General features: G+C 36.0%; 1 protein-coding gene across 1 annotated transcript in view; it reads right to left on the reverse strand.

Moving 5' to 3' along the window:
- Positions 1 to 21,005, reverse strand: part of MUSK (muscle associated receptor tyrosine kinase) — a 130,650-nt gene that overhangs the window by 18,015 nt on the left and 91,630 nt on the right. Inside the window, exons 10-11 of the mRNA XM_012518456.3 lie at positions 18,497 to 18,760; positions 4,781 to 4,956 (exon numbers count right to left, since the gene is read on the reverse strand). Of these exons, the coding sequence (XP_012373910.1) occupies positions 4,781 to 4,956; positions 18,497 to 18,760 (440 nt within the window). The remainder of the gene's footprint in view (positions 1 to 4,780; positions 4,957 to 18,496; positions 18,761 to 21,005) is intronic.

The following is a 21,005-nucleotide window of genomic DNA, read 5'->3' on the forward strand; positions in this document are numbered from 1 at the left end:
GTGGTTGATTTCAAGTTACCAGTGTGAATGCAGAGTTGGGAAGAGATGTTAAGTAGCACACCATTATATAGAATCTCCACCAATAGATACCAAGGATGAAAAAAATCAAAAAGCTTCTATCTAGACTAATTATTTCCAGGAACAATAACCAGACCCACATTAAGCTACTCATTTCCACAAGCAGAAGCTAGAAATAACATCTATTGATGACTGAATTCTTAACCAGCTAGAATTGTTCAGCTCTCCAAGTAAAAGAAGGCTATTTGAAGATATGCTAGTATTCAGAGCTTCCATCACCCAGAAACTGAGGAAATACACGGGAGGGCATGGGCTAGCAATGGAATCAGAAAGAAATTTCAAGATGAAGAGGGAAAGATGAAGGATAAAGAGTGGAGAGAAAAAATATTGATATTGTATGTGTTAAATCTAAATGGATAATGATTGAATAATGGTATTTTGTCTTTAATTCCCTAAATGAGAATAAAGAGAGACATTCTGCAGGGAAAAACCAATAGTACAGGGGAAGTGAAGTAGAACATAACATTCTGATGATCTCACTGGAGATTGTAAAAGTCTCATGGAATGGGGAGAAATGAGGACTAGAGGATTTTAATGTGTAAAAATAGTTGGCATCTGATTTTCACTGATCACTAGAAAAACAGTAACCACAAAAATATGGAAAAGGAAAAAGAGTAGAAAAATAATAAGCAAAAATTAAGGGAAAGGGAAAAGAGGAAACAAAAAGGTAAAATGAATTGAAAATGTAAAGATAAGATAGTAGGAATAAAATCAGGCACTACAGTTGTTATCCAAATTATAAACAGACTAAATTCTCCTGTTACAATAAAATGTCAAATTGGAGTATACCCAGCTGTATGCTGTTTATAAGGAAAAAATGTAAAAGATGGACAGAGATTCCAGGTAAATATAAATGCAAAGAAAGAAGGACTATTAACAATGCCAGACAGAAAAATTTAAAGTCACTAAAATAGGATAAGGATGACAGTTTATAATGATAAATAAATAGGAAAAACTATCATGAATAGCTATACCTCATAAAAAATGGTGGTCAGGTATATTAGGGCAAAATTATGGAGATGCAAGAACTTGAAAAAATAATTAAAAATTATATTGGTCTAGTGGAAAAAATTAAGGAATCAAATCAACTAAATGAATAAACCTCTAAGTGTATATAGAGCCCAGTACGGTCATGTGGTTATTAAAGAGCTAGCATATTATTGTAGAGTAATAAAAGACCAAGGTCTTCACAGAAAATAGTGGTTGCATCAGAGTACCAATTGGATCATGTTCTGTATAGTGTATTCAATCTGAATATTCTTCAAGCTTACATAGAGTCAGTGAAGGGGAAACGTGGAGGTAAGGGCTTTGAAAGTCAGGTCACAAAAGAAAAAGATTGAAAAACTGGAGATGTTCAGTTTGAAGAGAAGACTACAGACAGATAGGATAGCTGTCTCCAAATCTTTTAAGGACTGTCCTATGGAAGATGAATCAGAGGAACAGAACTAAGATCAGTGATTGGAAGTTATAGGGGACCACAAGTTCTGTATAAACTGAAAATAGTAATGAATGTGCTCCACACTGAAATGAACTTACAATCATCAAAGTGATTAATTCCCATGGGATAAGGGAAGTTCATCTGGTAGAGATGCTTTAAGAAATATTCTTTCATTGTGGAGAGGTTGGAGTAAATAACAATTAAAGTCACTTCCAACCCAAAGGTTCTACAAACTACTAACTAATATACCACAAAATTTTACCCTAACAACATTTCAAATGTTCAAGGAGTTGCACATAAACATATGCAAGTCTTTAAGATTTGTGGACAAAATTGTAGGTAATAATTATAGAAAACGATTTTTGGATCAAAGCATATATTCATATTAATGTTGGTAAAAAGTCAAATCATCAAATTACCTGGGTAATTTAAAATTGAGAACAACATAATTTTTAAGAACTAGACCTCCTTAAGAAAAATCAGTCATAATGGAATGTGAAAAACCAGTGGTTATCTATTCAAGAATAAGTCAGTTAAGCTTTATTATACATGAGGTCTTGGAAATTTAAAAACTTAATAACAAAGTGGCATCAAGTATAACCATTAAGAAATGAGGCTCTAGAATCAGACAGATGTGGGTTCAAGTCCTTAATTTCTCTTTCCCAACTTTGTCTGTAAAATGGGGACCCCCATGCTACCTAATTTCATGGGTCTGTTGGGAGGTATTAAGAGAGAAAATGCACATAATACACTAATCAGTTTGCCTGGATCTGGGCATGCACTCACTTGCTCTCCATAGAGATAGTAAAGGTGGAAGGGAGAAAAAAGGAATGAAAGAGCAGAGTAAATCATCTTTCCAATACTTTAGCCAGATTATAATTTCTTCAATAGAAGCTTTGAAACAGGAGAAGAAAGATTCTGCAATGGTGTATGTGAGGTCCCCCAAAAGACAGGAACAGTGAAATGCCTGCTTAGAAGACAAATAATGTAAACAGCACAAAGGCATTACACTCTCTAAAAGATATTTAACTTCAGCAAAAGAAGTCATAAACATGAAAACTCCTGAAATTCTAGTCTCTGTATTCAAAGAGAAGAAGGTAATGCACAGAATAAACTAATGGTAAAGAAATGTCTTCAGTCTAATCTCTCAAAGTGAACTGGTAACTTCTCTTAGCATTTACTCAGAAAGCAAGAAACACTCAAAAGGACTTCGCACACTCTGCCTAATAAGGATGTCTTCTTTGCTCAACGATAGATGTTCCCAAAAATATAGTCAATTTCCTCAATACTAATTGCATTTAGCTCAAGGAGCACACTTTTAGAACTTCCAACTAAGGTTTTCAGATGAAAGGATTAATGTATGACATGTAGAGCTCATTCTTTTACATGTATCAAAGATTTCATAAAACTTTCTTTGAGACTACCAGATTAGTTTATTGTAATTAATTTGTGCTCCTCAAAAATCCCTTATAATCAGCATAAAAGGTAGAAATAGAGATGCTTTTTTTAGTGCTGTTACTTTCTAATTTGAGATTAAAGATCAGCACATTCTGCAGACTACCCTTCACTGAATGTTTGAATGGATGAGGGAATAAACAATTGAAAGATAACAAAACCACCATCACAAATTTAAAGTTCAAAGTAAACTTTGGTTGCTCATATGACAAAGAGTTGACATATTTCTTTTTCACTTTCAATTTGGGAATAATAGTCGGGCTTCAAGAATAATAGATTTTGGGGGGTTTTCCATAATTGTTCTTTTTTAATAACTCAGTGATTCAATTGGAGCCAATAGCATTCTGTCTTTTAATGCTCTAAGTCCTTAAAGTAAGCTGGTAAAATCAAGATCACCCTAGCAGGCACTGCACTTAGCCAAGTGCAGAGGAGATTAGACCTGGGATATGTGTTACAGGAAATGAATGTGCTTTAGGCTTTAGAACACTCAAGCCAAAGGAAGTTAACTGACATGGAAGAACTTTTCTAATTTTGCTCTGAAGATTTCTACATTCTGGTAGGCTAAAGCACTGTCCAAAACAGCTTGGTGTCTAGGACAGCCCTTTTCAAGCAGTCATAAACTTTATACTGGAATTTAGCTGTCTTAAAGAAAAACAAAAAACAAAAAACCCCAAACAAAACAGCACCCATCTTCCAAAAAGAAGGATCTGTTGTCACAAATGAAGATCATGAACCTGCTCAATGAAGAAAGAAATATTTGTTTTCATCTATAAGTAATTACATGGTGCAAAATCAAAAGATGACATTTTAAATTTGGCTTACTTTATAGAAGTGTATAGGGGATAACATAGGTTAATAATCTTGAGGTGGGAGATATGAATTGTGACATCATTTATTAAGTAAGGTGCTCTTCATGGCCTAAAGAGAGGCTGGAAACTTAGACCTCCAAAGATCTTCTTTCATGTTCTGCTCTGGGTGAATAAGGCGAAAGTCCTCTGAATGAGACCGTACATTCTGTTCTGGACATCATGAAGTAGGAGTGTAAATATGCATGCACGCATGCATGAATCCATTAATACACATAAGGTTTCAGGGGCACAGACACAATTACTTACTTGTTATGTTTTCTTTTTTATAATCTGAAGGGGAAAGGATAAAAATGGCTTTTAAATGAGCATCCAGATATTGCATATATTTTGTGAGAGAGTGCTTAAGAAATGCAAGTTCTCTTTCAGCTTTATAATACAACTAGAAAATATTCTTTGCATTCGAATATATAAGGGTTGCTTCATGGTAATTAAACCAGCTTAGGGATAACAACATGGTCCCTTACAAACGAAGTTCATTAAAACAGCATGCAGCAATTCAATTTTTGCTTTGTGAGGTCAGCATTTTCAAACATGTGGTTTATTTCTGCATGCTTAAAAATCTGCATCCATGGCTAAGAAAGAGGACTTTACCCCTTTATTTCACTCCTATGACAAAATATGGGATGTTTCTTAGCCATGTTGTTGTACATCCAGATAATGTATGAGCTCTCATAAGATCCCTTATGAAGTCAGGTAAGATTTCAAACAGTAGTTAAAAGCGCGACCCAATTTATTTTAGAGAAAATGAAATAAATCCTTATGTTAAGCAGTACGATTAGGACAGCATTAGGATTCTGCTATTAGTTATCTAAGGAAGGCAGAACTCAAGCAAAAAGTTAGGAATGCCTAGAAATATTAGGAGCTTTAAACTCAAACCTTAGTTTCTTCCAAATGGTAACTGTCTCTTAACCTCCAAAGTCTTGGGAAAATTCTTTGTTACCTAAATATGGCAGTCTGGTACAGGCCATGGGATCCCAATGCATGCTGGGAAGTTTGCTGCAGTCTGGCATGGAGAATAGATGCATTCCAGATCTGTAGAGTCCTCTCTGGGGCTTTTCTTCTATCATCAGCCATTCTTTAGCACAGAAGAGCTCCTTTACCGCCAGACAATACTCTCTAAAATGTGGTATGGAGAACAAAATTTGATGAATCATGGCATGTTAAAACCAAACTTGCGGCAGAGTGTAAGTTCTGTGTTTTCAAAATATCAATAAAATACATTGTCTGTTCCTGCAAAAGGTTTTCTGAAATGACCTTTTTACTGTAAGTTATGTGAAACTTCATGGGAGATAGTGTTTTATGCTCTGAGATGAAATTTCATCTTGTTTTCTTTTTCAAAAACTTAATGCTACTGGGGAAATGGACTTCCAAGTTTAAAAGGCATTAGATCAGCTATCCCTGATGTCTTCTCCCAACTTCCTATTAAAATAACCACAACGGTACAGAGATAAAGTACACAAGGTGAAAAACACACACTGAAAAATCATGGCCGATTGTCAATCAGTTGCCAGCCTGGGAGATTTTCCTTTCATCTCGGTGCTAACGGGCAGGGCCTGAGGAGCACAAGCAGTGCCTCTGCATGCTTGTCCTCCCAAGCAGAACAGCGCCGCCCTCCCGGCCCTCCAGAGGAGGGCATGTGGGTCCTTATCCAGGCCTTACCCAGCAGAGGCAGTCCTGTCTCACTGCTGTGCGGGCTACTATGAGGAAACCAGAGTAATGGAGGCTCAGAATTTTGTGTTATAGTAGAGGTACTGAAGAAAGACAAATCGGTATTTTGTTGTTTATTATTTGTTCAAGCCTGGTAAAAAATAGGACAGATTAGAGAAGAAACCTGGTTAATTCTAAAATAAAATATTTGAGAAGAATAAGAGCAATATGTTTATTATGTATTATATATATCATTATTTGTTATAGCTATGTGATATGTACTTATATATTATCTATATACCATGGTGTCTTTTCAGTACTCATGGCAAAACTCCTGCTTTCCCAGGTAACCACTTGCCAATATGTGGTGGGTGAGTGGTGACTGTGTAGAACTGAAAGGGCTATGCAAATGAATGGAATACAATGCGGGTCATGAGTTCAATGACGTGATTTAAAGTTATTGGTATGTCTGCAAGGGAACAGAGAGCCATGGCACTTTCAAGGATTCTGAGGTGCTGAGGAGCCTGAGAAGTAATGCTTAGCTACTTCTTTTGCCTGGGTCTCACTCTCTCGAGTTGCACAAGCACATCTTTCTTCATTCAGACAGCATAGTTAAACTGTGCAAAAATTAACTTGGGACATATGAAAAAAAATTCTGTCACCTACATTAGGTGGAGAAAGCAAATACCTGAGAAAACTATTTATTATTATAAAGGGTAGAACAAATTAGAGAATGTTTGTGGGTTTTCATTCACATGCATTAAACCATGTCCTCTATAGAAGAGTTTTCTACAAGGAAAAAAATCAGGAGGAAGTGAAAAGAAAGACTAAGAAATAAGTAAGCTTGAGGGTGGTGGTAACTGAAGAAATAAAGACCAAAGAGAAGTGAAACCAACACTAACAGAAACAGTAAAACACAGAAATGGCACAGCAAGAAATTGAGCAAATAATAAAGGAAAATTTCTCAGGTCCTAACTGGATGCAGAAAGAAAGGACCCAAAGCTAAAAATGATGTGTGAGGAGATAACCAATATGGGGGAGCAAGCAAGAACTCCAAAGCATAACTAAGTGTTTCCCAACAGAGCACATAAAAGGTAGAGAATAATCAGATGTACTCTAAGGAAACATTCTTAAGATGACAATGACATAAGTCTGATGATTAAAGCATACTTAAACTACTTTTTATATTAGATCACAGGAAATTAAATAATGAAAAGAAATCTAGCTAACCCCACACCCAGATGAATTTTACAAATATTTTGCATCTCAAGAATTAAAGAAAAACATCTCCCTATCATCTGACAGGAGACGAATGTTCTCTACAAAGGAACAAAAATCAAGATCACCTTATACTTCCTCAATTACAATAGATTCTAAAAAGCAGCTGGGCTGAATGCATAGAATTTTGATGAAAATTGAATATAACAAGACTTAGATACTCTGTCAAATACACATATATGTGATGTCAGAAAAATATATTTTCCATGTAATCTTCTAAAAAAGTCCTATTCTGGCTGAATAAAAGATCAATTAATTTTGAGATTTTAAGGGAAAGAAATATTTTTAATGAAATGATTGTAAGCCTCAAGGAAAAGAAACATAGAGTGCCTCCAAATAATTGCTATATGTATGATTATAAAATCAAATGTAAAAGCCAAAAATAATGTTTAAAAAACAGAGCAAAATTAATCTGGTTTATAATTCCCAATAAAGTTTAAAAAACTAAATGTAGAGGATTCTTTAAAATGATACTATCCTAAGTAGGCCTATTCTGAGCACTAAAATTTTAAATTTACAATTTTCTCCCTTATCCTTGGAAGTCCAGATTTTCTTTACTCTGGTGCTTTTTTTTTTTCCTTTTCTTTTTTTCCCATGGCATTTAACACCTTCTAAGATAATATATAAGTTATTTATGTAGTTTTTCTCTTATTGTCTTCCTCCTGCTAGAATGGAAACTCCAACCCATGACAGTCTCTTGTGTATTAATATAATTCCCAATGGTTAAACTAGTCCTTGGAGCTCAGAAGGAACTTAATACATACTGACTGAATAAATGAAAGTCCTTATTTGTAGAAAGAGGCATAAATTATTGAGGGAACTGGAAAATTCATCATAAATATGTGAAAATTAAGTCATGTACTCTTTTTTTTTTTTTAAGATTTATTTCTTTCCCCTTCCCCCTCCCTCCCCCAGTTGTCTATTCTCTGTGTCCATTTTGCTGCATGTTCTTGTCCGCTTCTGTTGTCAGCGGCACGGGAATCTGTGTCTCTTTGTTGTTGCGTCATCTTGCTGTGTCAGCTCTCCGTGTGTGCAGTGCCATTCCTGGGCAGCTTGCACTTTCTTTCATGCTGGGTGGCTCTCCTTACGGGGCGCACTCCTTGCACGTGGGGCTCCCCTACGTGGGGGACACCCCTGAGTGGCACAGCATGCCTTGTGCACATCAGCACTGCACGTGGGCCAGCTCCACACAGGTCAAGGAGGCCCAGGGTTTGAACCACAGACCTCCCATGTGGTAGACAGATGCCCTATCCACTGGGCCAAGTCCTTTTCCCAAGTCATGTACTCTTAAACAACCCATGGGTTAAAAAGGAAATTGCAAGGGAAATTAGGAAATATCTTGAGGTGAATGAAAATGAAAATACAACATGCCAAAACACTTATGGGATGCAGCAAAAGCAGTGCTGTGAGGGAAAAATGTAGTTCTAAATGCTTACATTATAAAATAATAAAGATTTCAAATCAGATACTTAACCTCAAAATGGAAAGAACTTGCAAAAGAGGAGCAAACTAAACCCAAAGAAAGCAGAAGAAAAAGAAAATGAAGATTAGAACAAAAATATATGATATTGAGAATATAAAAATAATAAAAAGGATCAACAAAGCCAAAAGTTAATTCTTTGAAAAGATCAGTAAAATCCACAAACCTTTAGCTAGATTGATGACGAAAAAGGAAAGGGGGCACAAATGACTAAAACTAGAAAATGAAAGGGAGATGTTCCTAATGACTCCACTGAAATAAAAAGGACTATAAGAGGATACTAAAAAACAAATGAGCAAAAAACAACTATACACCAACAAATTACATAACCTAGATGAAATGGACAAACTCCTGAGAATGGACTACCTACCTACACTGACTCAAGAAAAAGAAAAGTTATCAAAAATACCAACAACTATTAAAGAGATTGAATAAGTCCTCAAAAACCTCCTGTTACTGGATTTTGTCTAGGTTCTTGACTATGCTGCAGAAATGAATTTCAAGAGCACGTCGGGTAAGTTAGGCCAGTCATTTATTCAGGCAGGGAGGGCCCAGAAATGGGAGAAAATAAAAGACCAGGGTTACTAGGTAGAGAGGAAGGGATTGAAAAATGATAAAGCAGGCTGATTTACAAACTACAATTTCCCCTTATAGATGATAAATCCCCAGGTTTACTTGCATAGTGATTCAAGCAGGGGAGAAGGCAGTTAGAGTCGGGGTCCAGAGGCGAGAGAGAAAGAGGGCACTCGTTTAGGCCCTGCTTGGCTTTTTGAACTGTTAATTATTCCACCCCTTTGCTAATGGCAGGGGAAGAGTCCCAGCTGTTTGCTGTTTTGATTGATTACCCCACCCATCAATTCCCCATGAAGGTCTGATGATAAAGTCCTTGGGGAATATCCGGGCCTTCTCCTGGCTTCCAGAGGAAGTCTTTGTTCTGGATGGCAGGATCTTGTGTGTGTGTGTGTGGGGGGGGGGTCTTCCAGCAGCCATCTTGGGCGTTACTGATGTCCACATGGACTCTCTGCCAGGTTCCAGATCCATCTATTGATTTCCCTATCTCACTAGCCTGCTTCACTCCCAAGAAAGAAAAACCCAGGTAGGATCAGATGGCTTCACAGGGGAATTCTATGAAACTTTCCAAGAAGACTTAGTAGCAATCCCTTTCAAATTCAAAAAACTTGAAGAGGAGGGAACACTCCCAAATTCATTCTATGAGGTCAGCATCACCCTCATACCAAAGCCAGATTAATAAACATGAGAAAATAAAACTACAGACCACTATCTCTTATGAATATCCTCAACAGAATACTAGCAAACTGAATCTATCAGCACATTAAAAGAATTATACACCATGATCAGGTAGAATTTATCCCAGTTATGCAAGGGTGGTGTATTCTCTTAATATATCACATTAACAGAAAGAAGGAAAAACAATACATGATCATTTCAATTGACAGAGAAAAGGCATTTGACCCTTGCTTGATAAAAACACTTAGAAAACTAAGAATAGAAGGAAACTTCCTCAACATGATAAAGGGTATCTAAGAAAAGCCCACAGCTAACATCCTACTTGATGGTGAAAGACCGAAAGCTTTTCTTCTAAGATCAGGAACAAGAGAAGGATGCCCACTGTCACCATTGTTATTCAACATTGTACTGGGAGTTCTTGCCAGAGCAATAAGGCAACAAAAAGTAAAAAAAGGTATACAAGTTGGAAAGGAAGAAGTAAAACTTTCCCTATTTGCTGATGATATGGTCCTATATCTAGAAAATCCAGAAAAATCCACAATAAAGCTCCTAGAACTACTAAATGAATTCAGTGAAGTGATGAGGAAAAAGATCAACACCCCAAATCAGCTGATTTCTATACATAGGCAATGGAAAATCAGAAAAAGAAATCAAGACAAATGTTCCATTTATAAGAGCAACTAAAAGAACAAGTATCTAGGAATAAATCTAAGAAAGGATGTAAAGGATTTATACATAGAAAAATCATGTTCTTAAAATTAATCCATTCCTGTGGGTGTGAACCCACTGTAAGTAGGACATTTTGAAGAGGTTATTCAGTTAAGGTGTGGCCCACCTCAATTAGGATGGGTCTTAATCCTGTCACAGAATCTTTTATTAGAGAATGAAATTCCAACAAATAAAGGGAAAGCTACAGGAGGCAAGAAGCTGAACATGGAAGAGATGGGAGAGACCAGGAGATGCCAACATGTGCCTTGCCATGTGACAAACTAAGGACCCAGCACCACCACAGGCAGCCAGCCCTGGAATGCAATACCACTCCAAGAAGAAAACATAGGAAAGCATCTTCAGGACATTGTGTTAGATAACAGTTTCTTAGACTTTATAGCCAAAGCAAAAGCAATAAAAAAAAAAAAAGATAAATGGGACCTCATCAAAATAAAAACCAGTTGCACATCAACAGATTTTATCATGAAAGTCAAATGACAACCTACACAATAGGAAATAATGTTTGGAAAACATATATCCAATAAGAGTTTAATATCCAGAATATATAAAGAAATCCTCCAATTCAGCAATGGAAAACAAAGAATCCATTTAAAAATGGACAAAAGACTTTCTCTAAAGAAGATATTCAAGTGGTGAAAAAGCACATGAAAAGATTCTCAACATCATTAACCATCAGGGAAATGCAAATCAAAACCATAATATGATATTATTTCAACCTCTAGAGTGGCTACTATTAAAAAGACCGAAAATTACAAGTGTTGGAGAGGATGCAGAGACATAGGAATACACATTCATTGTTGGTGGGAATGTAAAGTAGTATAGCCTCTGTGGAAGATAGTTTGGCAGTTCCTCAGAAAGTTAAGTATAGAATTACCATATGACCCAGCAATCGCACTTCTAGGAATATACCCCGAAGTACTGAAAACAGGGACTAGAATAATTATTTGCACACTGGTGTTTATAGTAGCATTTTTCACAATTGCCAAAAGATGGAAGCAACCCAAGTGCCCTTCAATTGATAAACAAAATGTGGTCTCAGGAGGATCTCTCTGACTGCCACAGTAAACAGTACTTCAAACCAGAGTGCTCCTGCAGGCTCAAGAGACATCTAGATGCTATAGGCAGGGCAGACAACTCCAAGAAATTGGTACTCCATTGGTGGGCCTTAACTTAGAGTATGTGATAACCCATCTCCCCCAGTGTATCAGAGTTAGACTCATTTATACTTTCTGACACATGGTTCTTCTCCATTTTTTTGAACCTATAATTAGCACTATACTTATTAATTATGTCCTAGGGACTTAAATCTTCCAACTGTTCATATTCCGGGTGAGCCCTAAATGTCAGCAGTTGCTACACCTACTCTCCAGTTCATAGGACTCACCTAGGACAACTAACAAAAGGACAATGATGGACAAACCATTCCCCCCCAAAAAGGTATCTACAGCTGCAAGCAAGACTTTTCCATCCTTCTGCCCCATGGGATTTAAGCCTCCTCTCTACTGGAAGCAGAGTAGGCAACACCATTTCCAAAGCCTCAAGAGACAAGAGTGAACAAACATAAGGGAGGAATGCAACTATGGACTAAAGTAGACTTATTTTTATTCTTGTAATGGAAGAACTTGTAACATTGATACAAAGAACAGTGGTCACCAGAGGTTCTGAGGGGAGGTAGAGGGAAGAATAGGTATAACATGGGACATTTGGGGACATTGGAATGGTTCTGCATGATATGGCAATGATGGCTACAAGCCATTATACATTTTGCCAAAGCCTATAAAATTGTGCTGTGCAAAGCATAAACCATAATGTAAACTATAGACCATGGTTAGTAGTAATGCCTCAGTATTTGTTCACCAATACTAACAAACGTACCACACTAATGAAAGATGGTGTTAATGGGGGAAAGTGTGGGAGGTGGAGGGGGTGGGGTATATGGAAATCCCCTATACTTTAATGTAACATTTATGTAATCTAAAGCTTCTTTAAAATAAAGAAAAAATGTTACTTGTACTAAAAAAAATGTGGCATATACAAACGATGGGATATTATTCAGCCATAAAAAGGAATGAAGTTCTGATACATGACAATATGGATGAACCTGGAAGACATCGTGTTGAGTGAAATAAGCCAGACACAAAAGGACAATTATTGTATAATATCACTGATATGAAATAATTAGAATAAGCAAACTCATAGAGTCAGAATCTAAGATACAGTTTATCTGGGAATGGGGTGGGAGTAGGGAGTAGGATGTTAATGCTTAAATTATTTAGAGTTTCTATTTGGGATGATAGAGAAATTTTGGTTTTGGATAGTAGTGATGCTAGCACAGTATTGTGAACATAATTAACAGCAGTGAATTATACATTTGAATATGGTTAAAAGAGGAAATTTTAGATTGTATATATACCACTAAAATAAAAATTTAAAATATCCACTGGATCATATAACACAGTGAAACCTTAGGTAGTCCACGGACTATAGTTGACAGTATAATTATAAAAATGCGCTTTCATCAATTGTAATAATGTACTAAACTAATGCAAGTTATTAATAATAGAGTGGCAGAGGGGAACCCTATATTTTATGTGTGCTTTTTCTGTAAATCCACAACTACAAAACAAAATAAATATAAAGCAAGGAAGCAGAAAATCTGAAAATCAAACTTGCTAGTTACAGCAATAAGTTCATTTTAATTCAATTTAAACAAAAAAGGTGTAAAATAACTGTCAGAAAGGCAAGGGAACATCCTTAGAAAAACAATTTTTGTAAGACTTTTAATGCATCACTATCAGACCATTTGATCAAATATATGAAATTCACTAATTGACTAAACTCAGACTAAATTGACTAAAGAATTGTCAATTTAATTCACATGTAATATATATGAATTTTGTACCCTAAAGGCAGACTGGGGGAAGCAGACTTGGCCCAGCGGTTAGGGTGTCCGTCTACCACATGGGAGGTCCGTGGTTCAAACCCTGGGCCTCCTTGACCCATGTGGAGCTGGCCCATGCACAGTGCTGATGCGCGCAAGGAGTGCCGTGCCACGCAGGGGTATTCCCCATGTAGGGGAGCCACACGCTCAAGGAGGGCACCCCGTAAGGAGAGCCACCCAGCAGGAAAGAAAGTACAGCTTGCCTAAGAATGGCACCACCCACACAGAGAGATGACATAACAAGATGACGCAGCAAAAAGAAACATAGATTCCCGTGCTGCTGACAACAACAGAAGCGGACAAAGAAGACGCAGCAAATGGGCACAGAGAACAGACAACCAGAGCGGGGGGCGGGGAGAAATAAATAAATAAATCTTAAAAAAAAAAAAAGGCAGACTGGCTTTTTAAATGTCTTTAAATTTTTTTCAATTATTATATAGTAGCTAAAACATCAATAAAATATAAATATAAAAATGTGAATATTTTTAAGACTGTATTATCTGATCTCAATGTGAATAAAATGTTTCATTACAAGGATTAAAAAAAGAAGCCATTTGTAGGTTAAGAAATACTTATCGAAATAATAATTGGAACTAAGAAATTACAAAAACAATACACTATAAATGATTAACAGGTTTAGGAAATAGCTATTCTAGTCAAATAAATTTGAAAAGCTCAGTGTTTTCTCAGGAAAACAAAAGGTAAATTATTTCAATCTTAAAAAGAACATCTATGATCCATGCATATAAACTGATCTAGGACATAACATGTTGGAAAGTTACTCAATAATTTTATTTTTTGCAAGCACACGAAGAGAAAATTCAGTTTTAGTTCTGGTAAAAATGTCCTAACTTTTTATTTTAAAAAAGGAAATTATTATTTATAAACCATATTATTGCTGACAGAGAAAAACTCAAGATTGTCAACCTAAAATGTAGTAGAATTCTGTAAAGTGATTGATGCCTAAGTATAATAAAAAGTAATAGCTTTATTGGTGCCAGAAATAACTCGTGAATAAATAAAATGGAAAATTACTCCATTGTTGACAAGGATTAATGAATTATTATGGAGGAAAGGTGATGCCTCTTTATAACTAAGAGATACAGTATCAAACCAAACTGGAATAAACTAAGAAATATAAGAATTATTATTTTTGTTCTTTGGGCTGAAAGCTGATGTCTGACTTTTTTATTTAAAAAATGAGTAAGTGGTCATAAATCATAAATGACCTGATAGTTCTATCCTTTTGATACCTGTTATTCAAATTAATTGTTTTAAGATCTTTAGGCAGTGCCAATAGGGGCTCGCCCCACCTATTCCCTCACCTAACACAATCGCCACCTGAGTCATCGAAATAATAAAAGTAGCAATATAAAAGAAATTGTTCCTTGCAGCAACATTATGTTGAACAAAAGAAGCCAGACACAAAACAAAATACACACTGCATGATTCCATGTGTAAGAAATTCAGGAACAGGCAAAACTAATTTATGGTCAGAGAAAACAGAACACCTGCTGCTTTGGGGGCTGGTTCGCAGTTGATTACGGATGAGCATGAGAGAGATTCATGGGTGGTGAAAATATACTATATCTTCCTTGGGGTAAAGGTTACATGGGTGTGGACCTTTGCCAAACTCTTTGAACTATATGCTTAAAAGGGGTACAGTTTATCCTGTCAACTACATGCCTCAGTAAAAGAACATACTTTTAAAATATGATCAAAATAATCCAAAAACAATTCTGAAGTTGCAAAAATTCTAATGAAATAAATAGGGAATGGGAAAATTAACAAGAAAAGTAACAGCATCGCTATGTTTTCTGAACATTCTAGCCAATTCATACTATAGTGTAATTATTGCTCCAGTCATGATAGCAATAACCATAAGACATACCTAGTAATAAGGCACATAAAAAATGAAACACTTACTTGAAGGAAATTGCCAAACTTTGCTGCCTGGCATCAAATAAGATCTGAATTAAGGGAAGGCTATACCTGCTCCTAAAGAGGAATACTCAATAAATATAGCATTTCTCCCTCACTTAATTCTATAACCTTAGTATCATTCTAAACAAATTCCACATGGAATTTGCATGTTGACTTTGAAAAAATCTTTCTAAATTTCATCTTAAAAATAATTGATTCATAAAGAGGCAATAATTTTTGAAAGAAGAAAAATCTGTAAAATTCATAATGCAAATTTTAAAATCAATTATAGACAATAATTAAATGGTATTAATGTAAGAGACAAACTATCAATGAAAGAGAATTTAAAGTACAGCAACATGAACCTAAGAAAATGTAAGTAAACATATCCTTCATCTGCACGATTAACCGTCTTGGTTTAGCACTGGAAGTCTCACATTCCAAGACACCTCTCAGTCCCATACAGTAATTGGGGATGTTGGTCAACCTACCCTCACTCCACAAATGTAAGAGGTTAAAAAATGTTTGCTAATAGATGAAATTTCCACCATTCCACTATAATGTTTATAACAACTTTGGTATTTCAATTAAAGGCAAAGAAAGCTCAATAATCAACCTGCTAATAATTATATATGTTCATCATTATACACGTAGTTAATGTACAGCACCATCATATGCATGAAATTCTATAATTGGAGTACATCATTGGCTTGTCTGAGTCTGTGCAATTTATGGAAAACTGAAAATATTAAATAAGGACAATTTTTAGATGACATTTTAGTTTGATACAAAAACAAAGCTAAGAGAATATAGTGAGTGGAGCAGAGTTCTCCATAAAATGAATGCTAAGCAGGAAAAGCATGATAGCAAAAGTTGGCCTCAGCAGACTGACTCAGCTCTTTGAGAATATTCTATATAGAATTTTTAAATAAAATATTGTATATAATCGGGTATATATAATTTTGTAAAGAGTACTTTTGTCATGACCAATGAGTTTGTGATATTGATTTTAAATCAATAGAGAATGGATGAAAATTTATTTTGCAGCAATGGGAAAACTGGTTATCTCTATAGAATAAATCCCAGCACATTAAAGAGTCATCTTCTTCCAAAACAAACCATAAATAAAACTTTATAGCCATACTAGGGCACATATTTCAAAACATAATGACTAAAGCAGAAACTAAAACCAAAGAGACTGGTTGATTTGACGACCAAAAAAAATGTGCTTCAAGAAACCTAAATAAAAGAGTTCTTCACCTTTTAGAGACACATACCAAAATGCTTATAGATGAAATAAAATGATATCTGTGTGTTGCTTCAAAATAAGTAATTTGTGGTTGGTGTGGGAGAGATGACATGAGATTGATCTTGAGTTGACATTAAAATCATTGAAGCTCAGTGATAGGTACATGGCAGTCCATTGTACCTTCTGCTCTATTTTTGTGTACATGTGAAAATTTCTACAAAAAATGAAAACAACCAAAGCAAAATCAAAGGTTCACTTTGTATTGGGAAAATAACGCATAAAACATAAGCAAATAGTGACCATAATCTTATAATTTTATTGGAGAAAGATGGTGAGCAACCCAGTAGAAAAATAAAGCTATAAACAGAAAATTTTTTTAAAAAATCCTAAAATTGCCAAGCACACTAAAGATTTTTGTTTCTTTGCTGTGATATTTTTGGGATATTCTGTGTTTCATACAGTGGACTTGTGTTGGTTTTGTAATCAGAAAACCACAATGACTCTCAACTTAAAAAAAAAAAAAGGAAAATACTTTTCTAACCTAATTACTCTTCTTCTTAAGCAAGTGTCCATAGTGTTGATCTGACTGAAGGAAATGGGGACTAGTTTACTGCCTGAGTCACTGTTTAAGAATGATGACTATTCCAGTGGTCACCACGGATGACGTTACTAATGCTAATGATGGGATTGACAGAATCTGTCTTCACGTTCATTTGCTAGTTACACCTTCTATTCCTTATACATGGGGTACTTTCTAGCTAGGAGATTATCATTGAGAAGTACCTTAAATAAACTCTTTGGGAGAATCCAAAAGAACCCATGAAACAGAAATCTAAGTTAAAGAAGTGGCAGCCATCACAGCAACCATTTCTTCAAATAACTGCAAGGACAGCTGAAACAGGGTCAGTGTTTTCAAACCTCTGGTTTTGACAAAGTTTTACTTCCTTTCACCTTTTCTCTCCACCATCTCCTTGGAAATAATGTCAACTTTTCTCTTTTCCCTTTAAAATCCCTGAATTTTGGAGTTCATGGTCAGAATTTTAGATGTCTTGTCTGATCACAATACAATTTACTAGAAGAAGAAGTTAAACTATTACTCTTACAGTACCCCCAAACCCTCAAATTCTGCAGTAAGTTGGGAAATAGAACCCCTCCTTTAATGATCTTTTAGAGGCCTTTTCCCCTAAATAGAAAGTGCCCTAAAATTCTTCCAATATTTAAAGAGTTCTTTAAATATTTTTAACTTTTCTATGTTGGTAGTTTTCATATGCTGTCTTCAAAAGAAAACGTACTAAGAACAACATTTATCCAGTTTCTTATACATGCCATGGGTGTGACATTCTTGAACACCTCAACTCTAGTTTGCAGATGAGGAAACTGAAGTGTAGCCAAGATCATACATCTAGTAAGCAGTAGAACCAGTATTTCAATTTTGTTCTATTTGACTCAAAAGCCAGATTAATTTTCATGTTTTCTAGTATAAGAAGTAAATAAAGGCAAAGATAGTTCTGTTTAATGCAGATTTCTTAATGTCAATTTTAAAGAGTATAGGGGTTTTAAAGAGATATCTATTCATTACCTTAAAAAAAAATGAAGCAAGAGTGCCAGTACTTATATAAGAATATTGGGTGGAATATATATACTTTAAAATAATATTCTGAAATGCTCATCATCATCTGATATTTATTGACAAGTAATGCTGAAAAGTTGAAATGTAGTCCTTATATTCTCTATCTTGGCTTACTAATGAGGTCCACATTAGTTTGGGATTTCTCTTTTTATTTGATAGAAATCAGGGATATTTATGAATATGAAAATGCGAACAATGATACAAGTAATAGAACATTGTACCTTTTATGCTATTTTCTGGAATTCCAGAGCCCTTGTACTGTAGGGCACCATCAGTGATTTACATGGTAGGAATTTGGTCCAATCATATTACCTCTTTTTTAGATGAAAGCCAGCCTTTGCCTTTACTATTGCCCATGACACCTTCCTCTTTTGAAAATATCCTGTTTGCAGACAAATTGGATTTTCTTTCCTTTTCTTCCTTTTTTTTTTTTTTTCAGGAGGTCCCAGGGATTGAACCTGGGGCCTCATACGTGGGAGGCAGATGCTCAACCACAGAACTATATCCACTCCCTTTTCTTCTTCTATTTACCTGCAAACGGGCCGGGGAGCTGGTACACCTCTAGGGTTGCACTCCTGGAAGATGTGGTTACACAGCAAAGCCTCTGCAGCTGGCCGGCAGAGTGGGCTCACTGCTTTCAGTTCATTCCAGGCGGTGTGGACCAGTAACTCTTGGACCTCCTCAGGGTCTGCGTAGGAGGTGTTGAAGAAAACAAGAGCATCTTTCGCCAGGACAGCATGACACACCTCTCCTCTGTACTGAGTGCAGTAGCCTTTGCTATCTTTCTGTGGTTTACTGAAAGAAGAAATGAACAGTGTTCTAATCACATTACTTCTTGGCATTCAGTCACTTTTTTTTTTTGTTTCCACGTCTGCCTCACAGAAATTGGAGAAAATTTTACTAGCAAATTGGTTGAAATGTTGCATCTGAATATTGTCATTTCCAGCTACAATTATATCATCTGTAGCTACTCCAGAGGGCTACTACAAGGGCCAACTAATGGATGTGGAATACTTTGGAAACTATCAAGAACTGAATAGATGTGGTTTGTTGTTGTTGTTTTAAACAATTTTTGAATGACTGGCTTTTTTAAATTAGAGAAGTTGTGGGTTTACAGAGATGTGGGTATTTTTATCATTTATACTATAAATAGAATTTGCTCTTAATTAAGTCATCTAATCACTTCTTCCAAATAAGCTGATATAAGTAAATAAATACACCTAAAACATATTCATCAGGATGATTAACAAATGATTGAACATGATAATAATTACTCTGATCCAAAAAGCCCGCAGCTTTATGGACATAGTTTCTTCGTGTGTTACAAGAGTTAAGGAGCTGAATTTTGTAGAACGCATACCGCATGGGGACACCTTCCGTACTCAATTTCATTCACTCACACCTCTTCCCAGCATTCCAGTAAAGAATAAAAAGAAAGCCACTAAGGGAGAAAACAGAGGCCATGGCTCTCAAAGATACTGAGAAGCATCTTCAACTTTGCTATTTTTTCATGTCATGCCCTTGGGGAGTCACCTGTCACTCAGAGTGCCAATGTTCTAATCTGTGATATGATGTAGATAATCTGAACTTGAAGTACTGTGTGTGAATGGTGTACTCTATGTGGAGAAAATTATAAACTTTATAGTGTTAGTGCAAAAATACGAATAAAAGCTTACCTGCTGTGACACCTTTGGATTTTGATGCTTCTCCTAAACAAAGCCCTAGAAACTTTCAGTGTGCTTAATAGTATTAAATCTTACCCTAGTTTTGGGTATTAGATAAATATAAAATAGTAATAATAAAAACCTGAAGGTTTTGTAGAATAGCTTTTGAGCAGAAATTAGAAGATCTGGGTTTTAATTTTATTTTTCTCTCTACTAGTCTTAGAACCACTAGCTGGTGAAAACCTATTGCATGCTTGGAAAATCCATACAAATAAAAAGTATATGTTTATTAATTTTCTAATTCTCTATGCTGTTCCTGAGAATATTAAGGATATGACTCTGGTAATAAATTTGTGCTTGGATTAGTTCCATAATGTAAGGGATATTCAAGATCAAGACCAAGAAAGAAAAGGTCGGGTGGGGGGATGAGGGGCTAAATCAGACTGCCAGATCAGTTTCAGCATTTAAACAAACTACTTTCTTTTTTCTTCTCTTTCTTGCAGACACTTGTAAATTTCAAATTTTATTTGTGACCAAATTTTAGAGGTGGGACATGGAAGTAGGTTGGGCCATTTTGTTTCTCTACCTCCTAAGTCTTTCACATAAAAAATAAAAATAGAAAAGGAGCTCACAGCAATAACTGGGGAATGGGATGAATGCAAAGAATTTCTACTGGTCTCTTGTGCTGTCTTTTGCAAGTGATGGGAACCCATCCAGTGTCCAGCTAAAGTTGTATTTCTCCTCCTGCGGTTCCTGGGCCCGCTGGTGTGGCACCCCAGCACAGCTGGCATGTTGGTCATTCCAGTTCTGGGGCAGAGGTCCCAGGGAGCCCTTCACCGCCTGCTCCTTATTTTGGAATCATCTGCTCTCCTGTCTCCTAAAAATGTGAGCTGATAATGCAGATGAGGCCAGTCCTTCCCTTGTCTCCTGACAACCTGAGCCTGGCTGACTGCCTTTTCTGTGAAGTTGATCTTTTTAGAGGTGACAGTGGATATCTGATCCCAGGTCCCTCTTTTAACTTCTTTTATAACAGACAACTTTCCTTGGTGAAATGGAATATTCCAAGAATTCACACTACATCTTTTACTCGTATTTCCTTCTATTTTAACTGGTGCAAATCTCATTCAGCAGAACATTTTTAAATGTCGTCTTCCAGTTTCTATGAGGGCGATGTCTACTCCCTTTGAACACATCTCAGAGGGCCAGCTGTGGCATGTTTGGGTTATGACAACCCCGCTACTCCAGAGGAAGTATTAGTGGAAACTTCTGGGTTTCTAGGTTCTTCGCATAAAGGAATTTAAAGGACATGCCATAGCGTAGGCAAGCAAATAGAGCTTATTAAGAAACAAGAAAAAGGAAAAGCACGCACCGAGTCA

The sequence above is a fragment of the Dasypus novemcinctus genome, chromosome 8 (assembly GCF_030445035.2).
Source record: "Dasypus novemcinctus isolate mDasNov1 chromosome 8, mDasNov1.1.hap2, whole genome shotgun sequence".
NCBI lineage: Eukaryota > Metazoa > Chordata > Mammalia > Cingulata > Dasypodidae > Dasypus > Dasypus novemcinctus.